Below are 17,844 nucleotides of genomic sequence, written 5' to 3' on the forward strand. Positions count from 1 at the left end.
TCACAGGAGGATGAAGGGTCAGAGATTGGACCGTCACCAGTGTGGGGTCTTGTGATTTGACCCAAAGATGTTTTAATCAGATGGAGCAGGAGTTTAAAATGAAAACAGATCAGACCTGTCTGAGAGCCTCCAGCTCCTCATTGGCCACCCGTCTCTCTGACGACGTGTTCTTCAGCTTGGCCTCAGCCACCTCCAGCCCCGTCTGCAGCCGGTCCACCTCTTTGATCACCTGGTCCCGCTCGCTCATGATCAGACGGTACTCGTTGATCACAGAGTCACGCTCCTCCTTGTACTTCTCAGAGTCTTTCGCCGCCTTCAGCTGCTGAGTCTTCAGCCGAGTCGCCTCCGACTGCAGCCGCTCCATCTCGCGCTGCAGCTCCTTGTTCTGGGACGCGGCCTTCGAGAGCTCCTGCTGTGTGTTATCAAACCTGAACAACACAGGGCTGCATTTTAAGACCAAACCTTTTTTAAAAAATACAAAACGCACCTGATCAAAGTTTTAAGACCAGCTGAGAAATTGTACGAATTTACATTTTGCCCCATTGGATCTTAAAAAGGTTTCAAGTAAAGTTTCAAAATGAGAAAAGAAGATAAGGGAGTAAGACAAAAAAAAATGAGTGAGCAGTTTATGTCGAACAACATTAAAAGTGAAACACGCTGTTCATCAGCTGATCAACAAAAAAAGACCAAGTGATGAGCAGCTCCTCTGTTCTTGATGTGAGTGTTTCCTTGAGGCTGTGTGAACGTTGCTCCAAGTGGTGAAGATGTCTTCATGGAGGATCATCCACTGTCTGGACCTGATGTCCATTTCTGTAAACGTCCCTCTCCATCCATCCCCAAATGTTGTCAGAGTGATTTAGATCTGGGGAACATCAGGATGGTCCAAAGAGTGAGCTGATTCCTCTGAAGAAGTCCTTTGTCAGGCGCCCATTGTGACCTGCAGCATTGTCCTGTTGAAAAACCCAGTCATTCCCACACAGACCAGGGCCCTCAGTCATGAAGGAGGCCCCCTGCAACATCTCCACAGAGCCAGCTGCCGTTTGACGCCCCTGACCAACCTGAAGCTCCATCGGTCCATTGAAGGAAAAAGCCCCAGATCATGATGGCGCCCCCTCCACTGTGCCGCCGTGGAAACATCTCCAGTGGGATCTCCTGGTCATGTCAGTAACGTTGAAGCCATCAGGACGTCAAGGTTCAGGTTTTTCTCCTCAGAGAATCAAACTTTCTTCACCTTTCAGTGTCCCATGTTTGCTGCTCTCTGAAAAAGTTCAAACGGTGAGTTTGTGGCGTTGAAGGAGACGAGGTCTTTGAAGATGTGCTTTGTTCTTAAAGCTCTTCTCTCTCAGATGGCGTCTGATGGTTGTTGGGCTGCAGTCGGCTCCAGTAACCGCCTTAATGTGGGTCCAGGATCGTCCTGTGAAATGTTTTTTAGTTCCATAACCCCCAGGATCTTTGAAGAAATTCAAAATGTCTGTCTCACTGCGTCCAACCTTAACAGAGATGGCGTGTTGTGAGAGGCGTTGCTGATGCAGAGTGAACACCTGCCAGGAAATGACACTGATCCATATTTTAGAGCAGATTTTGTATTTTACAGGCTGTGGTCTTAAACTTTTGATCAGCTGATGAACAGACAGTTTACCTTTAACTGTTTTTTTCAGCAATTAATCTTTTTTGTCTCACTCCTATTTCTTTTTTTTTTCGCATTTTGAAACTCTACTTTGAACCTTTTTTTTTGAGATCCAACAGTACAAAAATACATATTCTATGAATTTTTCAACTGGTCTTCAGATGTTGTGTATTTTCTGAGCTTGGATTTAAAGGACAAAAAGTAAAAACACCATCAGTCAAAAGCAAAATGTGACCAAGAGTGCAATCTCAGCATTATAAAAGTTAAATTTGGAAAGCTGCTGCCCATCTGCGGAGCTTAGTCTGCTTTGGATTAGGAATGATTTAAGCACTGTGCAGTTCTGACCTTGGCATTAAAATCAACTGAGTTTGTATGACTTTTGACAGCTGCTGCGTCTGTCTGTGCGGCTGGTTCTCGTGGTATTTCCAGCTCTACCTTCTTATGGACGAGGAGTACTGCTGCTGGTAGTGGAAGGCGGCGTCCCTCTGCTTCAGCAGCATGTCCAGCTGTTTCTGCAGCCGGTGGTTCTCCTCCTCGGCCTGGTCCAGGCGACTCAGGTCCGCGTTGTGGCCGGCCGTCTTCTCGTTGTAGCGCTTCCTCAGAATCTCGTAGTCGTTCTTCATGGCCTCCAGCTTGTCCACAGCGGCATCGTACAGCTTGTTGAGGACGTCAGATGATCCTTCTCTCATCACCTGGAGATGACAGTGATCAGGTGCTTCAGTGAGTCACAGGAGGACACAGGGACAGCTGCTTTTATCCACAGTGTGATGAAATAGGAACAATAACAGTGCTGCTCTAAATGAAAGCAGTGTTTGTCAACATGCATCAACATTTCAGGGAGGATTTCAGATGAATAATAGAGACTTAAGTGCATATGCTTGCATGAGGTGGTTGAATAACAGTCACGCAAAAACAGCTCATGAATGCAGGGCTTAGCTTCCCTCAATCAAACATACTGCACACATTCAATATGTTACATAACACCTGCTACGTTTCAAACTTTCAGACACGTTTACTTTTCTAGATTGTTCCAAAAAACTCAACACAGACAACAAACAAACAAACATTAGAAATCTCCTTCAAAAGAAACCAGGAAGAGTCTGGTTTCGTTTGGACAACAAACGTTGACTCTGGGCCGACATCACTCAGCTCATTTGTTTTCTAATTTGACTGAAGCTGCACTTGTTTTCCTAATGATGCCGTGAACTCTGAGGACAAGCAGAAGAGTAGAGGAGTCCCTTAGGGCCTTAGGGCAAAAAATTCACAGGGGGCCCCTCTAACTAGAGCCCATCAGCCTCATAGAGTTAAAAATCTAACATTAAAAATAAATGTGGAAGTAAAGCACATAACAACATCTTTTCATCTTAAAAGGCTTTGTTGTTATAACACTAAATTTCTCAGAGGCAACTTTCCAATGTGCTCTTACACTGTTCCTCTACTTCCGTATACTTCATTACCTAATCAAATCAGAGGCAAAATGATCAAACATGATTCCAGTACAGGAGATAAAACTATGTGCTGAAGCTGCATTATGAGACTTGGTTTACACTGCAAAAAAGAAATCTTCACAAGTGTTTTTCTCTTATATTAAGTAAAACTTGTCCAATTATACTTGATGTAGGCGACATTCACCTGACCAGTCCAGAAAAATGTCTTGTTTTGGGCTGTTCAAAGACAAAAATGAGGTCTGAATTGCTTATAAAAAGTTTAAAAAAAAATGGCCAATGGAACAAGAAATGCTCAAAAATTTCCTTGAAACTACATTTAATGTCTCGATACAAGAAACAGTTCTCTTGTTTCATTGGCAGATTTTTTTCTAACTTGTTCCAAGCAATTCAGACCTTATTTTTGTCTTTGAATTCATTAAAATCAGACATTTTTCTGGACTGCTCAGGTGAATGTGGCTCATATTAAGTCTAAAAAGACAATTTCCGCTAAAAATCAGAAAAAAACCACTTGATAAGATTTCGTTTTTTTGCAGTGTACATTAACAACATAATACAGGACATAAAGTTTAAGAAGCAAAAAGCCTACTGAACACACATGGTGAATAAAATAGAAACACCAGCACTCCCAGCTTGACAGCTAAGCTTAGCTGGATGTTCATTTGATAGCTAAAGAGAAAGGATTGTCCAAGTTAGCTGTTCTTATGTCCAGCCTGCTAGCTCGGTAACAAGGTGACTGTAGGCGTCATTAACTGCAAGACTCAACAGGAGCAGGACAGACGGAGCTGTTCTAAACTACGTTAGCTTCTGTAGGCTGTTATCTGTGCTGCTGACCACTTTCTTGATGTCGTCTTAGCTCCTCTTGTATTTTTTTTCATTTGTTTGTAAGCCTCAGAATGATAGCTTCTCTTCCTACCTCTTTCCTTCCTACCCTCTTTCCTAGGACAAAGCTGCACCGCTACCTGCTGCAAAAGGTGAGGGTGGGGCCCCTTTAGGGAGTTACACACATCATTGCAAACTCTCTTCAGTGCCATTGCTTTGCAGCTATTCAGTGCTGGTCAGCTCTCTAGGGACAAGAAGGATAATTGTGTGGTAGACATTTAATGATCCGATCTTCTGACCGGGGATGGGCAATGATTGTTGAAATATTCAAATAGTCATCAAGGTTAAGAAAAATTGAATAATCCATGTGACAATGGCTTTGTTCTGTTCTGTGGCAGTCACAGTTGTTGCTGGAAACCGGTGCAGTTGCATGTCAGTTTCATGAAAAAGCAAACTGAGCAGGACAGGAAGTAGTGCACAGAAACCACTTAAAAATGCCTTTCAAAATAAAACAACATGTGTCCAAGCCGAATCATTTTTAGCTTGACTACAACAACAAACTGACATAATGAGCAGAGCCAGACCAGGAGGCAACAGGTTGGAGGTTTTACAGCCCAAACAAGAACGAAGAGATGCTCAATAAATTGGGAAGTGCAGGAGCTCCTTCAAGAAAATAAATGAAAACGAGATGCAGTGCAAACTCTGCAAGGTTAGGCTAACAAATCACTAATCACAAACCGACAACAACTACACACAGCCATGTGAGAGCGAGGAATGAGTGTCACATAGCAAAGAATGGAAAGTTTTCGTCCTAGGAACTAAGTTTGATGATTGACGCAGCTCATGGTTTCCCCTCTTTGCCAAAGTCTAACGTTGGCAGGGAAGTGTATGTGGGTGGGGGGCAGTGGAGGGGCAGCCACTCTTGAGCTTTTGCTGGAAATGCCCATCCCTACTTCTGAGTGCATGTCAAGTGGAGGAACAGAAGAAGAAACAGGTTGAGTCATCTGTCAAATTTAAAGACTCTTTTGGTCAGTGGAGACGTAGGACAACTCTCTTGTCTGACCCCAATTCTCTGAATAAGGATGTTGTCTTGGAAATAAGGACCAGAGGGAAAAATCCACTGATTTAGTCTTGATTTAAATGATTTGATCAAAAGGGAAGTCTGGGACATAAACAGCTGTGTGTGTTTCTGTAAATGAATGTGATTATCTTTTTTTGCTACAGGATTTCTGGCACCTGCTGGTGGAGCATCCTCATATCAGCCACTTCCCTCTGGTCATCCTCGTGCAGCCTCCTCAGCTCCTCGCAGGCCTGCTTGACGTGGTTGTGCTCTCTGACCAGCTGGATGTTGTCCTGTCGTACCGCCTCCAGCTCCTCTTTCAGCTGGGCCTGTTCACTCACCAGACGGCTGTGCAGCGTGCTGAGGAGAGGACGCAGAGCAGAGCAGAGAGAAACATCAGACGCTGGGCACTGCCAGCCATGCTTTGAATCAGCATTAAGGTAAAAAAAAAAAAAAAAACTCTCCCTGTAAAGCTCCTGTGAGGAGATTTTGGCTGGTCATGAAACTGACAGAAACTGATGCTGATGTTGTTTAATGACTTACGAAAGCAAAGCAGAAACAACAGAAGAAGAGAAGAGAAGACTGAGAGTGTCTATATCGTAAGTTAAAAACTTTTGACCTCTGCGACGGGGTAGGTGTCAGACAAGACTATCCACAGCGTGCTGCAGAAGAAATAGCTTCTCTTCTTCAAGGTTATAAATTACTTAGACATGTACCGGACATTAGATTCAAAGGAATAAGATGCAATTCTTTGCCCACAGGAGGAGCCAAAATCTTTACAAATCAAGAGTTTCCCATAGGAGCTAACTAATGAGTATTGCGCATTTGTCAGACTGGTACCAGTACTCCCTCTTAAGTTCTCATCGATAATGGGAACTTTTGATGCCTAAAATGTCAATCAACACAGTGACAGATCATTTTAAACAAAGGCAGCACAGCCACTGTCAACTCTCTCTGAGTTTACCATTAGTTTTTAATAAATTAACAAAAGTGCAAAATAAAACTAACAACTGTCAAAGTTTAAGTATTTTTTTAAATAAACTGAAGTGCAAAATAAAACAGTTAAACGGTTAAAGGCCTGTTTATACTCTCTTTCAGTATGAAAATGTATCCGTCTTTTCAAAACAAAGTTACAGTGACTGCTCTCATACTTCCAGGCGTCCTTTATGTTGGCAATGCTGTGAACCAATCATAGACTGTATAAAACATGGACGTAGTCTCGCCGACGTCACCCGTCTGTTTCTGAAACGGGAAATGAGGCAGAGGCAGTGTTGTAGGAGACTGTGGTTGGTGAGGCCGTTAAATACATCTGGAGAGTTCCACCATTGTTATTTCTTCTTCGGGTAGGGATGCACGAATTTGGATTTTTTCCGTAACTGGTATATCGAAACCCCTGTTGGACGATACTGATACCGATAATCACAAGTTTGTTTGTTTTTTTCACTGTAAAGAAAGCTAAGTCTATCCTGTACTGGCATTTATATGTTACTCTTATTGTGACGGTCTTATTTGTTTAAGAATCACACATAAAACAAGACAAAAAACATTTGATTTTACCATAAATAAGAAATGTATTATTTTTTCAAACTCAAGACATTCAGTATTGAAATACAGAAAAATAATTTCTTTAGATCACATGAACTTTAAATGTACAATGCATTTTTAAACATAACCAAGTTGCGTTTGATTATTTTAGAGCTACTGTAACAACCTGGTGACAGACACAGAGCTCTGCAGTGCAAATAAATGAAGTGCTACATTTTATTCAAGGAGCTTCTTTTTCAGATGGAAAATAATAATAATCTAACTGAATAGCACCTTATCGGCTGTGTCTTTTAAGCTTTTATCAGCTGATACCGATAAACATGTTTTTAAGCTTTTATCAGCCGATACCAATATTGTGGCGATAATATCGTGCATCCCTATCTTCAGGTCTTACTAACGCTACGTATACATATCGGATAGTAACAGCAACACTGCCCCTAGGGTTTCTGGTGGTACTGCTTCGTTTGGTCTGTATCCATAAGCTTTTTGGAAATATGCAGAAACACAGAGGAAATGAACGCAGGGCACAGACACAAGGCGCATATTCGTTGAATACGGATCCATATTCAACGTTGAGCATAAATGGTCCTTAGCTCTCCCTGTTTCATTCATAGTGTGTGAGCGGGACCTGCTTTGAGTATCAACTGATGGTATCGGCAGCCTTCACGAGTACCTGTTACCTTGAAATCAGCCCGATACAGATACCTGGTATTGGTACTTGCTAGGGGTGTAACGGTACATGTATCCGTGCCGCTCCATAAGGCCGTTTGGTTTGGTACAGTGCTGTATTTGAACAAGTACAGTAAGTTTACGTTAGCTGCTGCACATGGCTCTTTAATATTCATGTGAGTACTCGTCTATGATTGGCTGAGCAGGGAATCTGTTTTAATATTCATGAGGAAAATGGTCTGTGATTCATGCATATCATGTGGACGTGACGTCTCACGGTGAGCCAATCAGAAGATGAATATCAAAGAGCTTCTGTAGCCACAGGAGCTTGTGTCTGAATTGTCCATCATGGCTGCTGCTAACGACCAACCGGAGCTTGAAGAGCCTCCCCCCCCCCCGCTGTATAATGGCAAGTATGTGGTTTAATTAACATGCTAAACAAGCAAATGGTTTTTCGTTGTTCCATACTGTACCGAAAATGTACCGAACCATGACCCTAAAACCAAGGTACGTACTGAACCGTGATTTTTGTGTACCGTTACACCCATCCTTAGTTCAGATGGAACCTGGGGACACTTTTCCTGCATACCACTCCCCACTCTCACCCTGTTTCCTGTTCCTTCCACTGTCCTGTCCTCTCTGAATAAGGACAGGCATAAAAAAAGCCTGAAAGATCCTACTTTTTTCATTTATTTTTAATTTTTGTCACATTTTGAAAAAAGTAAACTGAATAAATCGACTAATATAAACTGAAAGTGAACTCAACATGTAGTTGTGGGCTGAGTTTTAAGGATGTCATATTATCTCCTATGTGAAGGTACACATTCACTTTCTGCAGGAGTGGAGTACTGTGAGAAACACTGGTCTCTTTTTCTCTTTTGCATTTCTTATTTCGGCTCTAAACATTCTAATTAGTTTTATTCTAACATTAGTGATTAAAAGTCTGTAAAACTACATCACTGGTATCTGAACTACACATGAACGGCTTTCAGAGCTATGATAAATCCTCCAGGATCAGTGAGCGCGACTGTTAGCGCTTATGCTAAGTGACTTATTGATCTTAGCGCAGTGTGATTTCTCATTCACAGTTTGCTGTTTAGTGTGAATGACTAAGTGCTGAGACAGACTGAGGCCGTAATAAACTAAAGACTCTTCTGTGGTGCAAACATGAGGCAGAAGGAGCGGCTTAAACATGGCAGTAATCCGTCCGTCCCCCCGTCTGTTTGCATCGCAGCCAGATGTCGGTCCCCTACACTTGGAGACAGTATGGCATCATTAAATCACACAAATGGACCCACAGTGGGACAAAAACTGCTCTGTTGGTGGCTTTATCCTCATGGCACAGATGCCGTGCCATGCACACAGTTCACATGATGATGATGATGATGATGATTACAGAGCGGGCTTTGGGATGAACCCTTGAAGGGCACTACTTATAGAGAAGTAATTCAGTTCTGCTCTCAAACACAGCGCAATGAGACGACTCAGGATTTACGCTGCGAAGGACAGGATGAGAAAGTTTCTGAAAGGATGAAATTAAATTGATAAAGGATTTTTTCAAGGCTTAACTCCTCAGCTTCTGGGACCGCTTTACAGACTTCATCCCTTTAACTCTCTCAAAAATAAAATCTGTTCAATGCAATCTGCTGTGAATATGTCAGAGGAAGGACTGAAAAGCAGATAAAACCCTGCAGGCTGTCTGCAAACGCATACAGCACAAATGTGTCGACTGTTAAAAAATTTACACAAAAAAGAAAAAGCCCTAAAGTGGGCTCTCCACTCACTGGTAGAAGTCGGCTTTCTTCACCGCCTCCTCGCACCTCTTCAGGGTGGTGCTGTGCTGGTTCTGCAGGGACTGCAGGTCCGCCATCGCCTTCATGCACTGCAGCTTCAGACGCTCGTAGTCATGACCTGCTTTTGAGTTTGGTCTGTTTAGCAGAGGAAAGAAGGCGAGTCAACTTGGGATGCTTTCTAAAACGGAGTTTTAAGACACCACATGGGAGGATGACAGAAACAAGACCACAATGCACATCATCGCAACTTAGTGCTTCAGGGAACACAAGAGGAAGAGCAGCTTCATAAAACTTGCATGCATACCCGCTGTGAAACAGAGTTGAGCATTTTTAAGACAATTTCATGTCACGAAGATCTCAGTTCTCTTGTTTTGTTGCGTCTAGCAGCCAAACAAGGCAAAATGCCTGTATTCACAGGGTGCAGGCGTTCACAGGACGGCCGCAGCCTTTCTGTAAATGTTTGTTTTGGAAAACAGTCAGGAGCGTGAGGTCAGAACAGTACCTGCAGTCATCGAATGTGGTTCCAGGTGAGGAGAGCGCCAGGCGTTTGCGGAGCTCGTCCCTCTCACGGGTCACGTGCCGCAGCTGGAAGAGGACCGTGTCCAGCTTCTCGTTCACCTGGTGGCCGTCCATGTGGGCGGGCGGCGGGGAGGAAGCTTGACCCGGCGTACCTGCGGGAGTCAGTATGTCACTGATGGCAATGACTGATCCATTTATGGTGAAGTTTTAAAAGCTGTACATGTTTTCCTCACACTTCGGGCAGCATGACTTTAAAAAATGACTGGGGTTTAAGATATAAAAATGAGCAGATGGCTTTGCTTGTTCGTGCAGTTGTTTCAAGGACTACAGTCCTCTACTGCCTCCACTTCAGAAAGAGATCAATGAATTTCACATGAGATATTTAACTTGTCAGTGTTTGTCTGAAGGGGCAAAAGTTTCAAGTTATAATGGGCTTTTTTATGTTGAGAGGACATGTTGCAAAAAACTAAAATCTTATCAAGTGTTTTTGTCTTATTTTCAGTAGGAAATGCTTTTTTAGACTGAATATGAGGCACAATCATCTGACCAAGCCGATATTCATTTGCAGTCAAAATGAAAATATTGGCGTAAAAAATTTTGAACAATACAAACTCCAACACTTAACTGAATTAAAATTCCTTTAAACATATGTTTATGAAACACCTCCCAGGCTTCGCAACATGTTTTATAAAGTTAAATGAAAACTTAAAAAATAAATAGTCATCCCAGTAAATAAAGTTTTCCAAAATTTCTATTTAACTGCAATAAAACTGGACAGAATTGAGTTTTTGCTGCTTTTTACAGGCATGTTATGCAGTCTAATTTTCTGTTTGGTTTTACATGACTGATTTGAAATGACCATCTAGGGCTTCCATAGTGTAGACAGGGAGAAATTCTGTGCAGAGAAGCATCAGAGCCAAAACAACAGTTTTCATATCCGCCGTCGGAAAAAGAAAAAGGCTGATGCCGATATGCCCCAAAATGCCGGACTAACCCTAGTTTCAAGTAAGACAAAAATAAGGTCTGAATTGCTGGTTACATGTAAAAAAAATTTGCCAATGAAACAAGGGAAAAACTTCTTGTATTAAGACATTATTCAAGTTTTAAGAAAATTTTCGAGACATGATCATCATCACATGAAAAAGCTGTTATGCTTTGTCAAGTGTGTTGCCCATTTCAAAGGCTTGTGTTGTAGTGAACAGTTTCTCTAATCTTGCTCTGTTGACTGCATAACGTGATTTTTGAGCCATAATTCTTAAAAAAAATGTTTAACTGTGATAGGAATGATTGGTGACATTTCTAGGGAGCATTATCTTCCACAGTAATGTTGACGAATTCTAAATTCAGTGTAATATGAATTTACGATTAAAAAACACTCACAACTTTTGTTCATAATATGGCTGATAAAGTAATGAACCTTTTTTATTTAAATATCTCAGAATTAATTTGAGCTTTAGCTTGCCAATTGATGAATTCAGTACATTCCAGGTATCAACTATGCAAACAGAACATAAAGAATAAAACTTTTTTCAAAGCGATCACAAACAAATTCATTACAACTTTAAATGCTGGCTATAATGAACACCCTGAAAAATGCACAGAATAAAACTGGTGGCTGACCCTCTGAGCTCTTTCTGCAGTTGGCTCGTTTATACCATAGACTGTATAAAACATGGACGTAGTCTCCCCAACGTCACCTGTCTGTTTCTGAAATGGAAAATGAAGCACATCGCCTAGAGCCGCCATATTGGTAGTGGCAAGAGCTTCATGTACAGCTATAGGGCGCCTGTCGGTCACATGACCCTAAACTGTGCCTCTGATTGGGCGAGCTCATGATCTTAATATCCTCTTAACAGCCAAGTTAGAAGAAAATTCACACCCTTTACTAGGCCTGCACAATATATTGTTTGAACATCGCCATCGCAATATGCACATGCGCAATAGTCACATCGCGCATGTGATGTGACTATCACATTTCCCCCATTTATTGGAGAAATAAGAAAAAAAGCAACTGAAAATGAAACCTATTCTATTTTGTACAGACACATGGCCTCCTGGATCCCTGTCATATACAGCAATCTTCATCATTCACAGATAAACCTCCTTAGCCTGGATTAAACGGTATTATAGGAATACAACGGTGTCTTTGTGAGTCAACCAAATTCTTCCCAAACACAGCTTTTCAAGTCATCTGGTGAAAACCCTTCTTTGTTTAATATCACAATATATATAGCAATATTAGAGAATTCCATTGCCCGTTTTAATAGGGCGAAAGACTCTGTCATGGAGACATGGACTATTGTAATAAACTACCTCCAAAAATGCTTGAATAAAAAATGTTCTTAAAGGTTGTTCTTTGTAGCCTGGACCTGTTTTTTGTTGTCATCTGTTTGTTTTTCTTCCCTTGTATGTATATTTCATCATGGACACTAACGAGCATGGGGTCCACACATGTTATTTTTTGGTACACAAACAGTCTTGCCCCCAAGCTCTGTAATATTTCTTACTGTCATTTTTGTTATCTTCTATATTTTTGTAACAATGCTAAACTTAAAATAAAAAGTTAATCACAAAAAACATTTTTTCACTTTTTGGTTTACCTGAAATGTATTCCTAATTACAGAGTAAAGAGTAAATGTTTTTTGTTTTTGAGCAAAAACGGACTCATTCATCTGTCACAAAACATCACCTTGGCAAATATCTGCCTGTATGATTTTAAATCACTGCTCAGGATTTCACAACCTTCATCTGTGTGATCATTGACCATAGTAACTTTGAGTTTCATTTCTTATTAACTCCAGAATCTGTGAATGGATCATAAAAATATTCAACAAACTGAACTGATACCATTCAACGTCCTGTTTACCTTTCTGTGGCATGGACCAAATCCCCCCCTCTCTCAGAGAATGACTGCATAAGTCAGGTCTTTGTGTGTGTGTGTGTGTGTGTGTGTGTGTGTGTGTGTGTGTGTGTGTGTGTGTGTGTGTGTGTGTGTGTGTGTGTGTGTGTGTGTCTGGGGGTAGCGACTTTCTAAATCCTACTCACATCTGTGTAATCACTTGCATGTGCTCAGAGTCTAAACAGGCACCAACCAATGACTGAGTGTTATTTGGCTGAAATGATCTGCAGTGTTTTCTGAAGTCAGAGCCTCTGAACGCTCCTGTCCTGTTTTCCAGGTGCAGTGTTCACGTTTGCATGGACATTGCTGCAGCAGACACCTGAGCACCACCACGAGCACCACACTCACCTAAGCTGCTGAGGGAGCTGCTGCTTTCTGAGTCGGACGGCATGGTGGACAAGATGCTGTAAGTGGAGCCTGTGAGGGGGGACAAAAACATGAAAGTCAGCTGAGAGTGTACTCGACCATGTCTGCATTATAGTAAGATGATTATCTCCAGCATTGTGAGGAACATCAAGGCTGTGTGTGTCAGGTTACACACGGGGGCCTTTCCAGCTGGAAGAAGAATAAGGAGGGACTTTCCCCGACTCTGGCTGCTGGGCCTGTGGGCTGACAGCACAGTGTGGCTAATTATCAGTTGGACGGAGAGCTTGAATACTGACCAGCCAGGGCCCCAAAGAGGCTGCAGCCTCAGAGCTCCTCCTTTCATCTCCTCTGACAACATCACACAGACCCCCTGTGAAAGCCCCTTCCTTTAGAGCCCTCAGTGATTCAGAGCTAACTGTACCAGAGGACGACTCAGTGACACACAGGAAGACAATGCTCTCAGAATCTTCCTCTTTGAATCCTAAATTTAATGTTTGTTATTCTGATACCACTGGTTCTTTAAAAACTAAGGTTTTCTGGTTAAAACCAGGAAAGTCTATGATTCACTTTAGCTCCAGTGACATTCTCTACTTGAAGACAAGTCGTGGTATAATTTACAGTTTGTTTGAGGTCACATAGACCTTCAACAAACGTTTAAATTTAGGATTTAGAGAAGCTGTTTTGTCACTCCAGAACAATAGAAGTAGGTTGAGACAGCGATAACATTCAGTACAAGAAAACAGCTGCAGCAAAAGTATGTTAACCCTCTGGAATTAAGGTACATGCATTTATGCAGAAATTGGTTATAAAATGTGTCCTTACCTCCTTCTAGATCACAGCAAAAGAAATAGTCTACTTAAAGTACCAAAATAATGATTTGTTTTCAGGTTTATATTGAACACACCATGTGGAAAAAGTGTATGAACCCTTGGAATTAAGAATTGATTGACACTCCAATGACAAAAAAACAAACTTAACTTAGCTTTGTTCGATTTTGGACGAGGTAGAGAGATGGGTCATTGGCCTCTTTGCAGATAGCTACAGGGTGTCCACCTGTCAGTCAAGCCAACTGTGCCCTTATATGGGCAAAACTCGTAATTATAATAACCATGAAAATAACGAGTTACAAAAACATTTTCCCCCATACAGTGTGTGTGCATATAGAGAAATCAGCCAATGAGACCTCAGACGCTTTTAAAACTAGGCTGTAAACATGTTTATTTTTGCTGATTTTTTTTTTGATAGGTTTGTTTGTGAGTGTGTGTTTTTAACACTTCTGCTGGGGCTTCATATTATTACACCAGTGTTTGCTGCTTGCAAATATAGAGATAAATTGACTCACGCATTGTAGGACAGATTGCAAAAAATGAAGACTGGACCACTAAAGCTCATTACAGTAGGGATGGGTACCCAATTAGGTACTTTTATAGGTACTGACCAAATTCTGTCAAAAGTACCAAGTACCAATTCACGTCAAACCAAAAGGTACCATATTTAGGTACCTAAATCCATCCTTGTGATTGTGAGGGAGTGAAAAGGTAGGTTTTCCATACTGGACATGAACACAGCATTACAAGTTTATATATTGAATAATAAATATGCTAAGTTGAAAAAAATATATATATTTCCTTATTAAACAAATTGATATTTTTACCACATAAACACAAAAAAGTACCGAAAATTGGCAGGTACCAGGCATCTGTGCTGTATCGTTTCAAAGGTGAAAGGTACCCATCCCTACATTACAGTCAAAGAGAAGTTCCTGTAAAGTGCTAAATTTAAAATTCCAAGGTTAATCAGACATATAGAAGGACTAAAATATAATCCATCAGAATTCCTGAAGCTGAAAGTTAAAGCCAGGTCAAAATGGTCAATTTTATCCCTTGTGTACAGAGCTGATCTTTGCCTTATGAATCAGTTTTTCATGACAGTGTTAGCCTGAAGTGACCACCATCAATTTGACTATAAGACGGATTCTATAATAAGGGGGAAATTTCAGGCATACAAAAAGTGAAAAATATAAGTTTAAGCTTCAACGAATACTGAAGTATTTAAGTCATAAAAAATTGGTTCATAATTTTTTCTACTGTGTTGTGGAAAAAACTTGAGACTATCTTTCACCATAAATCTTTATTATACTAAATTTAGAGTTTTTCAACATTTCTATGTCCCTTGTGCCAACTGTATACCTTGATCATGCCACCACCTGACCTCCATCAGCTCATATTTCTGCTCATTTTCTTCACAGTTTGGTCTTTATAACATCTATAATAAGAACAGTAGAAAATGTTGGTAACACAGTTGATGAACAGTTGATGAACAGTTAATTCGCCCCATGTACAGAAAATCATTCTGATGAAATATTGATGAGGAGGAGCTGAAACATGACACACTTTCTTCAAGGTTCACACCAAAAAGGATGGAACCTCAGCTGATTTAAGTCACGTGACTCTGGAGCAATCCATTTCTGATTTATAGGGTTTTTTTTAAAGGGTAACACAGTTTACGCAGATTATGGACACACATAGTGAACTATTTTATCCAAATGTATTATTTAAGTAGTTTTTTGAACAGCTTTGTCAGGTTTAATGATTATTTTGAAGAAATAAAACTGAAAATAATAAACACAAACATGTATTCTAGTGTTAACTTAGAGCAAACTTGACATATGAGAAATTAGACAAAAACTGCAAATTTCAAAACATGATTTGCATTTTTTAGCTGAATAAATGATGGAACCTGTTAAATTTCTGTATTAAATGAAAGTAAAATATCATCCAAATGACCCACTGTAAAAATGGCCATTGCTTGAAATTAATATTTAGTTAATTTTTATAAGTTTACCCCATGGACATGAAATGTACCTTTAATTATAGAATCACCCATAAATTGACTCTCAATTTGTGAAAAAAAAGTCAGTAAAAATGTTTTTATTAAAAAAAGGCAAATTCTCATGTTTTAACAGCCTATAGTAACGATTTAAGATTATCAACAGATCGTATAATTTCTAAATATTCAATTACCTTTCTCTGATAAATAAAGAAATAAATCAGATAAGCGCCCTACACATTCCCTCCTTTAACTGTGTCAGAAAAGAAAATGCTGACAGCAGAAGTCCAGAGCTGACACGTCTTCGGGATGAGCAGCTTTAAGTTCAGTCAAATCAGCAACTTCCGTCCCTGATGTAAAGTCTAACACTCCAGACTCGGAGCGGGAGCATGACAAACGATTCTATTTACCCACGTCTCAGTCCTCTGCTGGCTGAGCTCCCACGAACCAAAGGAGACCATGAGTTTGATTAAGACTGGAAGGAGCCCAGCTAACACGGCTCACCCCACTTTTTCCCAGCAGAGCACTGAAAGACAAAAAAAAAAGAGGGAGACTGATGTGCCTCAGGAACCGTGGCATCCCATGGATCAAGCTCTCTTTGTTCTCGCTCGAGCTTAAGTTTCCCATGACTCTGTTTGAGCAGAGAGTGTCTCAGTGGGCAAGGTTCACTGTGTCATAGCTTGCTCACTTCCCTGCTCTGTGGAAGTCATGTGACCTGGAGCCCACGGGCCAGTCTGACCCAAGTGTCTCATTTAGGCTGATCTCTCTCCCAAAAGTTGTACTTTCCTCAAACTTTTCTGTCTACGCACCAACATGGAGTGCTGCTTAAAACTGGCACATTCGGTGCTCTGCTGCAGACAATCGATGAGAAACACCCTGAATACTCTGCCTCATCAATGCAAATGGGCCCACGCTCAGACGTCACAGCTAAACACTAAGTTCAATATCATGGAGTAAAAGCTGAAACACATTTTATGCTCCACATGTGTGTGGATGTTGACCCTTAAGGTCATATTTTCTTATTCATTGATCCAACCGCCCCCAGGAAGTTTCATCTATTTTTCCAGGAAGTCATAAAGAAAAACACACAGTGGGCAACAGCTGGTATCTGTGGCTCCATCTCAGGGTCAATTTAATGTTGACATTTCAATAAAGTCGGCGCAACAAAGTCCTCCTTATGTGTGCAAAGGAACAGGACGTTTTATTGCCTTGTTGTGTAAATATTACAATCTGGTCGGTCAAACCCCAATGGTTAAACAGCTTTGGTTATTCTCAACAGCACACGACACGCCAAAGACAACCAGATACATAAAGTGTCAAATCAACCCACAGATAAAGACAGATATTTTATTTCTGCCTACTGACACCGAGGCAAAAAAAAACCAACAACAAAAAACCCAGAAGTTTCTGTTAGCAGTGATGAGAGACAGATCCTGTCCTGTAATCCAGGCACAGCAGCACAGCCAAGTGAAAACATCTCCAATCATTTCAGACTGAGCAAAAAACAAAAATGTAGGGTGGTGGAAAAATGTCTACCAACTAAAAAGCCAACAGAAAGAAGAGGGAGAGCAGAATCACGGCAGAAGGCAACAGGCAGAAGTCTTGCTCAGATTGTCCAATGTTGCCCTAAGTTAAAATGACCATTTCAAAGTTAAACTCATCTTTAACCACTGTTTATGTCCTTGATTCAGAGCTGGTTAATGAGCAGGGTAGTGTACAGTAAATTGGCAGTAAATCCATTAGATCTCTTTAAGGCATTTGAATCTTGCTCACCCTGTCAGGTTTTGTGTTTGTATAACCACCTGCTCACTACATATAATCACTTAATAGGTAATTAAATAGCTTAAACCTCTTATATTGGTCATTTTGATGTCAATCAGGGCTTACTTTCAGGTTTCCTTTAAAGAGAAGACAGATAGTTCAGTAAATATTTGTTCAGTTCTTTTACAATTATTGGAAAGACTGACATGACGTTTTGTCAACATAGTTTTGATACTAAGAAATGAATCTGTAGCCACCAGCAGGTTGACATTAATGACTGTGAGTGAAAACTGTCAACAAGTAATTAAAAGTAATGACATTTAAAAATGGGCCAACTTCAAAGCAGACGCACGACATAGGCTTGAATGAGGACAGGAGTCAACAAATACTCTAACAGAGGTCCTGCTCACCTTGTCCCGTGTGACTCTTTACCCTTAAGTGAAATGATCAGTTTCATGATGAGTGGAGAGACCTCTTCTCTTAGCTTTAGAAACAAGTTGGACTCTTTT

General features: G+C 40.9%; 1 protein-coding gene and 1 long non-coding RNA gene across 5 annotated transcripts in view; one reads left to right on the forward strand and one right to left on the reverse strand.

Annotated features, from left to right (window-relative positions):
• Positions 1 to 17,844, reverse strand: part of LOC141785227 (disks large homolog 5-like) — a 53,346-nt gene that overhangs the window by 28,574 nt on the left and 6,928 nt on the right. For 2 of the 4 annotated variants that reach the window (XM_074663409.1, XM_074663408.1), the window contains exons 2-7: positions 12,728 to 12,796; positions 9,464 to 9,617; positions 8,953 to 9,096; positions 5,131 to 5,314; positions 2,063 to 2,319; positions 116 to 428 (exon numbers count right to left, since the gene is read on the reverse strand). In XM_074663409.1, the coding sequence (XP_074519510.1) occupies positions 116 to 428; positions 2,063 to 2,319; positions 5,131 to 5,314; positions 8,953 to 9,096; positions 9,464 to 9,617; positions 12,728 to 12,796 (1,121 nt within the window). Of the gene's footprint in view, positions 1 to 115; positions 429 to 2,062; positions 2,320 to 5,130; positions 5,315 to 8,952; positions 9,097 to 9,463; positions 9,633 to 12,727; positions 12,797 to 17,844 lie in introns of all 4 variants that reach the window. The other 2 variants (XM_074663407.1, XM_074663406.1) reach the window with 1 other exon arrangement.
• LOC141785228 (uncharacterized) overlaps positions 1 to 17,844 on the forward strand; it is a 44,441-nt gene that overhangs the window by 16,300 nt on the left and 10,297 nt on the right. Inside the window, exons 3-4 of the long non-coding RNA XR_012597506.1 lie at positions 5,119 to 5,394; positions 12,657 to 12,785. This is a non-coding gene — a long non-coding RNA (uncharacterized LOC141785228). The remainder of the gene's footprint in view (positions 1 to 5,118; positions 5,395 to 12,656; positions 12,786 to 17,844) is intronic.

The sequence above is a fragment of the Halichoeres trimaculatus genome, unplaced genomic scaffold (genome assembly GCF_033239565.1).
Source record: "Halichoeres trimaculatus isolate MK-OKI-2021-1 unplaced genomic scaffold, fHalTri1.1 fHalTri1_scaffold_23, whole genome shotgun sequence".
Classification (NCBI taxonomy): Eukaryota; Metazoa; Chordata; class Actinopteri; order Labriformes; family Labridae; genus Halichoeres; species Halichoeres trimaculatus.